The following is a 13,202-nucleotide window of genomic DNA, read 5'->3' as shown; positions in this document are numbered from 1 at the left end:
AAAAGGTCACACAGTTGCTTGGTGGTAAGGCTGGGATTTAATTCCAATTGTCAGTCTAATTCCAAAGACCGCATCCGGACCATGAGAAAGGCAATTTCACAACTACTTCCTAATTGATTCTTCACCATAATCTTGTAATAATTATAATTATCCACACTTTCCAGATGAAGAAACTGGGGCTCTTTGTGACTTTGTCAAAGATGCATCACTCAGAAGTAGGAGAATGAACTTGTTTGGCTTGAGCTCAGTGTTTTTATGTTGTGCAGTGTTTCTCTATAATCACTGAACTCGATCTCTGTCCTAATGTGCTTTGATGCAAACCTTTCTTACAGAAAGTGTATTTTCTATTTCAGTGTTGCCCCCTTAGCTGAGCCCAGGTGACAGTGTTAAACAGGTAATGATTTTGAACTTAGAAGCTATCCCATTCCCATTGTTTTTAGTAACTCTATCTGTCCTTTAATAAATACTTACTGAATACCATTTGTTTGACTATATTACAGCTAGGTACTAGAAAAAACAATACTGAGTAAAACTTACACCCCACCCTCATTTTGGTTAATACATAATAATATTTAAAGTACCTTCTTAAAAAAAAAAAAAAAAGAACATGGAATGTCAAAATGAATGAGATGCCTCTGGGCATGGAAAATGGGAAGATGGCCTTGATATATAGTTGATTTAAAAAGTATACAGCAGCTGTTGAGATGTGCATGAGTCTGCTTTTTTGGCTTAAAAATAAATAAAATATGCATAGATATGTCTGTATGAATTTATATAAAAAGGAAAAATAACCTCTGAAAATGTTAATATTGGCTATCCCTAGAGGTGGGCATGGGTAGGCAGAAGGTAGTACTTTCATTCTATTTGTATTTCTTATGATAGGATTATGAGTGATTTTTTACTTTTTTAAAAAGTATTTCTTAGTATTTTTTAATATAGAAAAATTTCAAAGGGTGTATAAGAGAATTTTATCTGGAGAATGTTTATAATATTTTAAGTGAAAAACAGTATTAGAGTAAGATTTTGATTTCCTGATCTATCTGAATTTTCTCTATAATATGATTTTTTATAATTTGACAGTGAAGTTTTTACTAAAGCATTCTTTCTGCCCTATTTTCAACAACAACAACAAAAAGAAGCACAAAGAAAAAAATAAATAAAGCAAAGAAAGGATCCTAACTAGAGGTAGGGGTTGGAAGTAGGGGAGATGTGTAAATAGGGAAGCAACTTATCATCCAAGTATTTAAATTTTTTTGCATTAATATAATGCTAATAATAATCATAATAGTAACAGTGACAGTTCACATTTCCTGCATGCTTATTAAAGCCAGGTATTGTCATAAGTACTTTGCATATATTAACTTAGTTAATCCTCTGTTATCCCTGTCTTAAAGAGGGGGCTCTGAAAAGTTATCTCTTGTTGAAGATTACAAAACTATTACCTGTCCGAGCTGTGTTATAACCTATGCAGTCCTTCTCCAGAGATTGTACCCGACACAGTCCTGTCTCTGTCAGTTTGTGAGATTCCAGATACCAGTCCAACTCTTAATAAGGGTTTTAGGTTTTTTCTGCATTGATAAAAGACTTAAAATTTTAGGTCAGGATTCTGGTAGTATCCAAATTTTCCTAGTATCCAGATTTATTTTTTCAGCCCATCAGGGATTGGGAAAAAGCCTTTGTGATTTCTGCATCTCACCAGAAGTGAACAGATGTAGGGGATAAAATTGTAGCCAACACGTTGGTTGCATTCTGTTTTGTTTCTCTGGGCAGGCAGCTTGGCATAGTGGAAAATAGTGGCTTCAGGTAGAATTGAGTTTAAATTCTGGCATCAACATTCTCTAGCTTCTAGCCTTCTTTGTTTCTTTATTTGGAAAATAAAGATGATATTGCTCTTCAGGGTGAATATGAGAATTACATGAAATAATATAGGCAAAAGACCTTCAGAGTAGAGTCAGGCACATAGTAAAATCTTAATAAATATTAAGTCACTTCTGGTAGATATCTCAGAATAAGTTGAAGAATCATCAGGAAACAAAATATACCAGATTTTTAATTATAAAATGCAGGTACAACTAATACTGGAAAATGAATATTCAGTGAGGAAGTATTAATATTTTAAGATGCCCGATTAATTCAGCACATTCCTATATACAAACCCAAATAATTTGTGGCGATTAGTAAATTTTTTTTTTTTAGCAAATTCATTTTTAATGACCCTTACATTTCAAATCATGAGAATGTAAAACATTGTAATCAATTATCTTAAAAACATACATTAGAAACTAATGGTCTGGTGTGATAGGAAAATTTTATCACAAGTCAGACTAAACTCATACAGCAATCTTTTGTTAGTTTCTTCATTTGAGCTTTTATCCCTTTGCTCTTTTAGGGGCTCCTGGCTGGTTCAGTCAGTGGGGCATGTGACTCTCCATCTGAGGGTCATGAGTTCAAGCCTCACACTGGGTGAGGAGCCCACTTAAAAAAAAAAAAAAAGAGGGTATCACGTTGATCTTTTAGATGTTTTCACATTTTTGTCCATTTTTTGATGAATTTTTCCATTGTTTTTGCTAATCTCCCCCTTTTTTCTCCTACTTAAAATTAAATGTTACCGATTTCTATATATGTTTTTGTTTCATGTTTCTTCTTCAGGTCATTTAAAAAAAAAAAAAAACCCTGCATTTTATCCCACTGCCTATATAGAAAAATATCTCAGTATATTTATTACTAGAGTGGCATGGGGTGTTGAGTAGTATTTTGGGTGGTTTGAAATCATCATGCCTTCTGAAGAAGTGTGGCAGAGAGCAATTAGATTCTGAGCGGAGAACTATGGAGATTTATTTCTGTTTGATTTTTGGGCTATTTCTTTATTTAAAATCAAATTTTCCACAATTTAGTAATTGAGCATATTCTGTTACTTATTTAATAGGTTAGCTCACTTTGAAAATACTTACTTTGTATCTCACTTCATTATATAACACCCTAAGAAAAGATACCAGATTTAAGCACATTCAAGAACGATGAAACATTTAAGGACCTTCCTTTCTTGACTTACTGTTATTCTTTTTTTGAAAAAAATGGTTGTATGTGAAAACTGTGTTCTTTTAAAAGCACAGTTGTATTTTCTGCCTTATTAAAATAGGTTTATTTCTAAGAGCAATTTTTATTTTAAACAATAATTTTCTGTAGGAATTCTTCTCTCACTATTATTATCTCAGCATAATAAAGTATATTCAAAATTAGTAAATTACTTTTTTATTCTATAATCTAATGTACATCATCAAATAAATATGGAAATCTTGTCCTTTTTTTTTCTTTTAGAAGAACTGAAATCAAACTCTCCCATACCTACATTCTGTATACATGATTGTCCATTGTTTTTTTTTTTTTCTTTTTTTTTTTTATATATACATGATTATCCAGATCCCTATCTGTAATCCAGGATACTTGGTTGCTCTCGTGGTGCCCTAAGTTATTTGTACTTCCTGACCATCATAGATATTGGTGGCCCTAATTGGAATAACTTAAAAATTGATTCCTAAACATAGCAGTTCTAAAATTCATACTACTCAAATATCTATTCAAACCTAATTGACAGCAAATAAAATACCTTCATATTTTACTTGTTTCGGAGGCTGAAAATTTCCTTCAGTGCACTCTGCAAGGGACCTCTCTCTGTTACATAAATCTTAACATCTTGAGACTACTGTGAGGACTATTGATAATGTATATAAAGGCCGGTGTGTGGTGCCTAATACATAGCAGATAGTCAGCAAGAGGCAACTGCTGTTTTTATTCTCTAAGAATGACTGGAACAAATGCCAGTACATGCTTTCTGCTGAAAATGCTCATTTGTGTCCTACTTATGTTCACTCTTCTTGTCTCCCTCAATTATCATTCTTGGATAGTAGTGCCAGCAGAAACTAAAGGTGACCATTTTTCTTCTCTCTAAAGAAAAATATAATATTGACTGCAGTGGTTAAAAATAAGATACTTGTGTTATATTTATAAAGCAGATCTTGAGAAAGGGCGATTTTTAAAAATTATCTCTGTAAATAGTCTTGGCTACTCTTTGAGATCTTGCATATTTGAAAAAATGTGTATTCTTTGTCAAAATTAATGGGTGATTTGGCTGGGTATAGAATTGTACTTAGGAAATAATTTTCCTTTAATTTCAAAGACATGTAAAGCCTATTAGATTGGCTTTGGCTTCCAGTGGTTGTATTGAGAAGTATCTTGCCATTTTGAGTCTTCATCTTTAGTCTGTGACTTACTTTGTCACTCAGGAGCTTTTAAGGGTCTTCTCTTTTTCCTGTCATTTGAGACATTTTACCTGGTACCCTTTGCCTTCAGTGGGTGTTTGAAAATGTATGGAAAAAGTTTTGGACGTCAGAGTGACTAGGGAGGATGCGTTGGGATTTAGTGCTTGGATATGAGAAAGGTTAATTTTCTTAAAAAGCAGGAAAGCGTCTCACTCAAAATGTCAATAGGCCACTGTTGAGAAATACGGTAACCCTTGTATATGACAAGAGAAACAAGACATGTACACCAAAGGCCAGTCAATATGTTTGGTAATGAGGTTGTAAACATGCTGTGTGAAACAATGAAGAAAGTATAAATGACAAGTTATAGATTGAAGTAGAATAAAAATCACTACATGAAATATAGACAGTAAATTATCCATTAGTATGTTATTTACTATGTTACTGCTTTGGGTTACTAGTTGGACATTATCTCTGCACTATTGTGCTTACTCATATTTTTGACATTTTTTTCTGAATTTCCAAGTATTACCAGCTCTTAATTACTTTGATAAGTCAAAAAAATTATTTATTCTTTTCTATGGTAGGGTATCTATTTATAATCTGAACACGTAACAATTCCAGATCCAGACAGAGTTGAGAAGTAACATTTTTGCAGAGGCTAGAACTTGACAGACAATGATAGCATATGTATTTAAATTGAAGTGGAATTTTGGGAAGAGTTGAGCAATAGTTGTACAGTTTCATAGCAGCTTCTTAGCAGTTTGCAATTCTGTTTCATTAATGTCTTGGAAAATGAATTACTAGAATAGCATATATAGTTAGCTATATTACAAGAATGCAAACATTCAAGGACAAAGACAGATTCCTTCTAGATTTCCACCATTGTCTCATGGTTCACATCATTGTTTTACTTCACTGATGTGGCTAGCCAGCCACATTAGTGAAAACTGTAAATTAGAAATACATTAGGAGGGTGCCTGGGTGGCTCAGTGGGTTAAAGCCTCTGCCTTCGGCTCAGGTCATGATCCCAGGGTCCTGGGATCAAGCCCCGCATCGGGCTCTCTGCTTACCAGGAGCCTGCTTCTTCCTCTCTCTCTATCTCTCTATCTCTCTCTGCCTACTTGTGATCTCTATCTGTCAAATAAATAAATCTTAAAAAAAAAAAAAAGCCTGCTTCTTCCTCTCTCTATCTTTCTCTCTATCTCTCTGCCTACTTGTGATCTCTGTCTGTCAAATAAATAAATCTTAAAAAAAAAAAAAGAAATACATTAGGAATACAGAACTTGAAGGAAGCAGAGAGGGATTAAGATAACGAGGTGGGGAGATAGTGGAAGGTGGTAGAATAAGTAGCTTGATAATTCATATTAACATAACAATTGTTAGATATTTTTAAATAATTCAGTTCTAATGCAGAGCCTTCATTTAATACATATATAATAAACTTTTATTTTTCAGAACCTAAATCACAGCTGCAGCAGCTTCATCAGGGACAATACAGATTGTCAAATACTGAGCAAAATGGAGTAAAAGATAATAATCAACCAAGGTATCTTCCTCGAAATGATACCAGACAGCCAAGAAATGAGAAACCTCCTCGTTTTCAAAGAGACACCCAAAATTCAAAGTCGGTTTTAGAAGGCAGTGGATTACCTAGAAACAGAGGTTCTGAAAGACCAAGTACTTCTTCAGGATCTGAAGTATGGGCTGAAGAGAGAATCAAGTGTGATAGACCCTATTCTAGATATGACAGAACTAAAGATACTTCATACCCTATAAGTTCTCAGCACAGTGATGGTGCTTTCAAAAAAAGGGATAACTCTATGCAAAGCAGATCAGGAAAAGGTCCGTCCTATGCAGAGGCAAAAGAAAATCCACTTCCTCAAGAATCCACTGATTATAATAATCAAAAACGTGGGAAAAGAGAAAACCAAACAGCAAATCCTGATCATTTTTATGACAGGAAACCACGAACAATAACTAACGAAACTTTCAGTGGTGTAAAAATTGAAAAACCTTTTAATGTAAATACTGATTTCCAGAATCCTGTCCGAACTAATAGTTTCGTTGGTGTTCCAAATGGAGAGACAGACATGCCACTGAAGGGCCGGCGAGTAGGACCTATTAAGCCAGCAGGACCCATCACAGCTACGCCCTATGATGATAAAGTGTTTTACAGTAGTGGGCCCAAAAGAAGATCTGGGCCTATTAAACCAGAGAAAGTACTAGAATCATCTATTCCTATGGAGTATGCAAAATTGTGGAAACCTGGAGATGAATGTTTTGCACTTTACTGGGAAGACAACAAGGTATGCATGCACTGAAGTTATCATATACTAATATTGCTAAATGTCACATTCCAGTGAGAGTGTAGAAGGCCATGCTTTGGGACTGTGAGTTTTGTTCTATGGCCATAACTGTTTAAAGTCTTTGGACAGATTTATAGATATGTAATTTATAAAAGGAAAAATAAAATATCTAATATTTTTATGAATGGTTAGGGAGAATCGATCTCAAAATTTGGTTAGGTAAGGTTTGATTTTAGATTGTATATCAGAACAGTATTTAAAAGTAATTAAGTGAAGTTGATCAGTTACTTCATTTATCATCAACTGACCTATCAATGTTTACTTTTCTTTCTAGTAAAGTTATACTGATTCACAAGGAAGAAAATGAGTTGAGTGATACAGAGTTAAATTCTGCGGATTTCGTTTTTAAATTGAAGAAAATATGCAATTGGCCTACTTAAAAAATAAGACAGGAAGGTTAATTATTTAGCTAACATTAATGATAATTATTAATCCAATAATTTAAACATTATTTAGTTCTATGTTATATGCTGGCTATAGTAGAAAGCAAGAAATCATGGAGAAAGGGAAGGGAAAGACATACTAAGTTAAGAAGGAATACAGTGGATCAGATGAAATTATTAATAAAGCTTTATTTTTAACTAGTTATCTCAAAAAATCAAATAATACTGAATTCATCTGTTGCCTTTTCTAAATATACTTAATATAATGGCATGTAGTTTGTGAAAGAGAGTACCTAACAATTCCCAAAATGTTTTGAGCTTTTAGAGTATTCTTAGAATAATTGGATGATCTAGGGTGACTATTTTGGTTTTAATTGAATGTGTACTCTCATTTTAGAGTGAGGGACTGTGGGCTCTCTAAAATTAAACCCTTAAACAAATAATATCCACCCTCTGAAAGAGATGGGATTACTTGTCTTCTGAAAACACCTAATTTAAAAGATAGCTTTTAAGTGTTTTATCAAGAATAATCAGTTTTCCAATTTTCTAACCAGAGACCAACCAAGACAAAGATTTAAGAAAGACATGAGTTATAACTGCTGTTAAGAAACTGTAATCTTAATTGCATTATAGTGCTATAATGAAGATAATCAACTAATTAGTATAATCTATCATTTAAAAAGTTCCTCACAGTATCTTGCCTTCTCTCAACCTTTATTTCCATAGAAGGATTTGAGAATTTGGGACAATTCTCCTTCTCTCTCCACTGACATAATTAGTTCAGTTCTTTCTGACCTCTCAACTGGAATACTGTACCAACCTCCAAAATGGTTTTCTTGTCTTAAACCTTATTCTTCAATTTCTCATTGAAACTACTATCACTGATCCTGGCCTTATACCATGTCATTCTTTCTAGTTAAAATCTGTCACCTGTGAAACAAATCTAGGCTATAGCATGCATACAGATCCTCCATCTCCTGGCCCTTATCTTCTTGTCCCATCTAATTTCCTATTGGTTGGCCCTTCTCACATCATGCCATAATTAACTCTAAACTTTTTCCAGTTTCCTGCACTCATCTCCATATTTTATGTCTCATTAACTTTCTGTGGAACTCCCTCCTCAATTTTTTTACTTAGCTAAACCTTCTTCATCCTTGAAGACTAGAGCCATTGTCATCTGCTCCAGCAAGTTCTTCCCAAACTCCTCAGCCTTATTAAGTGCGGTATTACTGCACCATTAGTACAGTGCAGTCCACGTTATATAGAGGGCATTTTTTCCACAGATTGTTTTTATTAGACTTTAAGCTTCTAAAAGGATGTCAGCTTATTTGTTTTCCTCGGATATATTATAACTCTTGTTTGTTGAGCTCACAGAACTGACATAATTATCCGAGAAGCTTACAATTGAAGCATAGGTCCAGAAATACAGCAATTCACAGATCACGGAAGTTTGAGGTTAAGAAATAAAGGAGGGATAGAGAGATGTGAACATATATCAAGAACTCTAATATAAGAAAACTTCCAAAGGAAAGGAAAGGAGAGGAGAGGGGACAGGAGGAGAAGGGGGGGAAGGGGAGGGGAAAGGAGGAGGGTAGGGAAAAGGGAAGGGGAAAGAAAGGGAAGGAAAAAAGGAAGGAAGGAAGGGAGGGAGGGGGAAGAAAAGAAAGAAAGAAAAGAAAAATTCCAACATGGTGTCTCTAAACTTGCCAGCATCCAGACCTAGGAAAGAAACACTATAGATTAACTTAATAAACTTTGTGACGTTAATCAGTAAAAACAGATATTTTTTCCCTGGTTTAGTCAGGATAATGTCTTTTAGAAGGATGTAGACAATAAGAATTTGTGTTGTCTTTAACAATTTTCTATTTTGGTGAGCTTATGAAGAGATACTGTTAGAGTAGGTGGTGTTATAATAAGAGCATCCAACTGCCATAGTTTGAAAGAAATAGTCCTTAAAAGTAAATAGTTTTTTGTTTTCATTTCATCTTCACTAAGCAACATTCAGACCTATAATTTGGGTCCCGAATGGGTTGACCTGTGGTAGAGAAGTACTTCAATTAGTTAATTGACCTACTTCTAGTTACCTTAACAGAAAAAAAATTTGATTGTTATTGTAATGTAAATCAGTTCCTTGTGAGTTTGTTAATGTGAATTAGTTTCCAGAGCCAAATTACATTAGGTAAACTGATAAAATAAAGTTGTCTGGTCTTGCAGTGTGTCGAATCCTGTAAATCCTGGATCTAAGTAATGTGTTTACTCCTTATCTGATATCCCTACTTCACCCCAGCTGCCTGCAGCGACTGTGGCAGTGAGCCTTTTTCTTTGAGATTTATTTTTGTAGTCTATTTCTGTTTGTTACATAAATTGCTCCATAGTTATATTTTCTGATCAGGACTAAGAATTGTCTTACTAATGTTGTCAAAGGGCTTCAGTGGCTAACAACAAAACATAACACTAGTTCTTTTTATACCCATTAACATGTGAATAGTCTTCTCTACTGACCCTCTACCTTCTGTCCTGAAATCTTAATTAATGTCAGAACTCCTATGGCTGAGAGCATTTCTCTCCTTTTTTTAGACAACTTATGATTATCTAAAGGTAAGTTTTCTTTCTTAAAAATATTATTCCCTTAAAAATTTTCTTTCAAGTATTGTGTGTTTGAAAGTTGCTTAGAGAGTAGATCTGAAAGTTTTCAGCACAAGAAGAAAAGCTTTGTTAACTGTGTGTGGTGATGGACTTTAACTAAACTTACTGTGGTAATCATTTCACAATATATATGTATTTCACTAAAAATTAATCTTAAAAAATGAGCTTTCAAAAAAATGCACATTGTAACACTTTGAGTATTTACATTTCCATCAAACATTGCCCTTTGTAGACAATATCGATTGTCATATTTAAAACTGGTTTTTGTCTCCTCAGTTTTACCGAGCAGAAGTCGAAGCTCTCCATTCTTCAGGTATGACAGCGGTTGTTAAATTCATTGATTATGGAAACTATGAAGAGGTGCTACTAAGCAACGTCAGGCCCATTCAGACAGAGGCATGGGTACGTGATCCAAATTCTGTACGGAGGCATAAGCTATTTTGAAGAAAATGCGTAGCTCTAAAAGATTAGTCATAGCAATAAAAAAATTTGCCAGTGGAAAAAAATATTTTGAATTTGCTTGAAACTGGCTACTCCTAAAATAAAATTCTAATTGGTTGCACTGAACTACAATAAAAGTGAATGCATTGGAATTAACTTTTCTTGTGTAATGCTTTGTTATATTATGCTTTGGAAATAGGTGCCCTTTTTTACGTTTGCAAGTTTTTGTGCATATTTTGTTCCTTCCTCGCTTGTTCCTTTAAATTTGACTAAATTATGTGCAGCAGTTGTCAGATTTAAATCCCTGTTGGATACGTGTATATTCTTTATTTTTTTAGTTACATATCAAATTAAGAAAAACACTTTAAATTATACATGAAGTCATGCTGCATTTACTACATATATATTTACATATGTGTATGTACAGATTGATTATAGTATCTGTTTAATAATTATTTGATTTTGTTGCCCAATGTATGACAAAGTTCTGTGATAATTTTGATGATGTAATTTAGAACTATTGGCCTTATGGGAGTCTATTTCATATAAGGACTTATGTGACTTTATATAGGTAGATTCTCAGCTACATTTCAAGAAAATCAGGAGGGTAAGGCATATTAAAATTAGTTTCATACAGTTTTTTTTTTAATTTCCCTTCTCTAATTTATAGGTAGCTGTTAATAAACTTATCGTTAGAAGTTTAATTTGTTTCTATTTCTCTAAAATATCAAAATATACTGTGAAATTGTATTATTCAAACATTAGCCTTATCATTGAAATATGTAGTGTTTCTCATTTGCTGACTTTAGTTTAGTTTTGGTCTTCTTACATTTTTTTGTCACCACCTCAGTGTCATCTACCCCTACCCCATCCCTTCTCCTCAAGAGAAATAAAACAACAAAAAGCCTAGTACCAGTAATTGTGCTTTGGGCTATGGAACTTTATTCTTTACCTTTTTATTCTAGAAAAACTATCATTTTCTAGATAATTTATCATTTCATATTTTATAACATATTACTAATGTTTCATATATTTAATAAGAGATCTTTCCCCTCACTTTCATTGTCTAAAGTTTAGACACTTTTTCTCTAAAAGACTAAAATACCATCAGTACTTAATTTATGTCTTTCTTTTCTTGGGGAAACTTGATGTAACCATATCTTTGCCCTTCTGATTCTCATATGACTGGCTATTTTCATTCTCTTTTTTCCATTAATACCTCTTAATCTTATTTTGATGGTAAAAGTAACTATTAAGTCTGTATTTCTAGAAGATGAGTCTGGGTTTGGTGTTCATAGTGTGCTTTCAAATGTGTTTAACTATTACAGCCAAAGAGTCAAAATAGAGTTTTTACTTTTAGCTTTTTTTTTAATTTTTTAGAGGATTTGATAAGAGATTGATTTTATTCTTTTCTCCCTAGAGGAAAATTTTGCTTCCTTACTTCACCTCTTTTCTACTTCCGTTTTCTGTTTCAGGGTGGCCATAACTGATGAGCACATTTGTCATTCCTCACTGTAGCTCTTCCATTCAAAGGTGTTTGGTACTGAGTGATAATTTTCTTTCTACAGTCAGTGGCTTTGCCTTTCCCCGCCTTGATAATCTTCATTGCTTTATCATTGATTTTAAGTCCATGTAAATTTAGCTGGACAATAACTTTATCAGATGTCACAGCCCATGTAGTGATTCTGAACCACAGCAATACTTTCATATTCTTTCTACCCATTTGTGAATATTCATCTATGCTTTATTCCATTTTTTTACCAATTTACTTTTTTGCAATCAGCTTAAAAATCTTGTAAAATGCTTGAAGTATTTTACAGAAAGAAGCAGGATAGAATCACTAAATCTTTTGAAGATTTTGGTATTTTTCTCTCCTGTGATTGTTGATATTTTATGATTTTGCGTAAATTAATATAGCAGATATTTTTGCATCATAAACATTGTTTTGGGAGACAAGATCATTCTTCTTTATCTGCTTGAATAACTGACTTAGTTTGTAGAAGCATCTCCTTGATATGCAGATGATGTCACCATCATCTTCATTCATCTCCATTTAAAAAAAAATACATATGTGCATATATCCATAAAAAGCCCCTGAAGAAAAAGAGTGCATGCAGTTGTCAGTACATTTAATGTAGAGTTAGTGTTGTGTTCTCCTGGCCTCTGAGAGTATTAATGTTGGAGTCTATGAGCACTTTTTCTTTGTGACGAGTTTTAAATTAATCAGAAGCAAATATTCACTAAATCAATAAGAAGATAATGCTAATTGACAAGTCCTACTAGAAAAATTAAAGGGCTGCAAAGGTACAGTGAAGTTTTTAGAAGCCTTAACACAGTTGTTCACTCACACCATGGATTGTGTAATTTTTAATTTTTAACTCTTGCACTATTTTTAATTATGATATTATATTGTATCTTTTATGAAAGTGTTTTGTTTGTTATTGGTGTAAGATTTTGGAAGAACCTCATTTTCCTAAATGTAGCAATGATCATTCATTGAAGAGTTTTCTAATAGTTTGCTGGAAAAACAACCCAAAAACTTGCATAAAAACCAAAAGCTTTTATAGAAATCAGTTGCCTGTAATGTCTCTTAAAGGCATAAGGATAAATCATTAAATAAAAAGCATGAAATCAAAGAGACTCAGAGACTAAGTTCATAGTCTCTCGTATGGAAAATTAAAATAAAAATCAATTTAATACTTTAAATCCAAGAGTTAATATTTTTCTCATGAAGTTTAGGAGTTATTCACCTTTGCTCTGTAGACTAAATACTTATTTTCCCTTTCCATTTGGATACATCTTTTTATTTCCAGAACATAATCAATGATGATATTTTAGATGGTGAAAATACATGCTCTAATTATGATTAAATGTTTTATTTCCTCTGAAATGATTCAGTAAACTTTTTGGTAAGTCATCTTTGATTTTTTTGTGTTCTAGCTAGATTTCACCTGGTTCTTTTAGCTGTCATTAAATATTAGCTTTTAAATTTAGTGTCTTTATTATAATGAGCTCTCTAAATATCCCACATAGGGTGGGGTTCATAACTTTTCTTAACTGGATGAATGCTGTCACTTTTTCCCCCCAATGTTCTTTAAACATTA

The 13,202-nt window shown here is 33.2% G+C and overlaps 1 protein-coding gene across 2 annotated transcripts in view; it reads left to right on the top strand.

Annotated features, from left to right (window-relative positions):
- The window catches only part of TDRD3 (tudor domain containing 3), a 161,996-nt gene that overhangs the window by 115,833 nt on the left and 32,961 nt on the right, over window positions 1-13,202 (top strand). For both annotated transcript variants that reach the window (XM_080798603.1, XM_080798604.1), the window contains exons 11-12: window positions 5,718-6,568; window positions 9,934-10,059. In XM_080798603.1, the coding sequence (XP_080654729.1) occupies window positions 5,718-6,568; window positions 9,934-10,059 (977 nt within the window). The remainder of the gene's footprint in view (window positions 1-5,717; window positions 6,569-9,933; window positions 10,060-13,202) is intronic.

The sequence above is a fragment of the Martes martes genome, assembly GCF_963455335.1.
Source record: "Martes martes genome assembly, chromosome: 3".
Taxonomy (NCBI): domain Eukaryota; kingdom Metazoa; phylum Chordata; class Mammalia; order Carnivora; family Mustelidae; genus Martes; species Martes martes.
The sequence above is the reverse complement of the archived record's forward strand: the minus strand, read 5'-3'. Positions and strand labels throughout refer to the sequence as shown.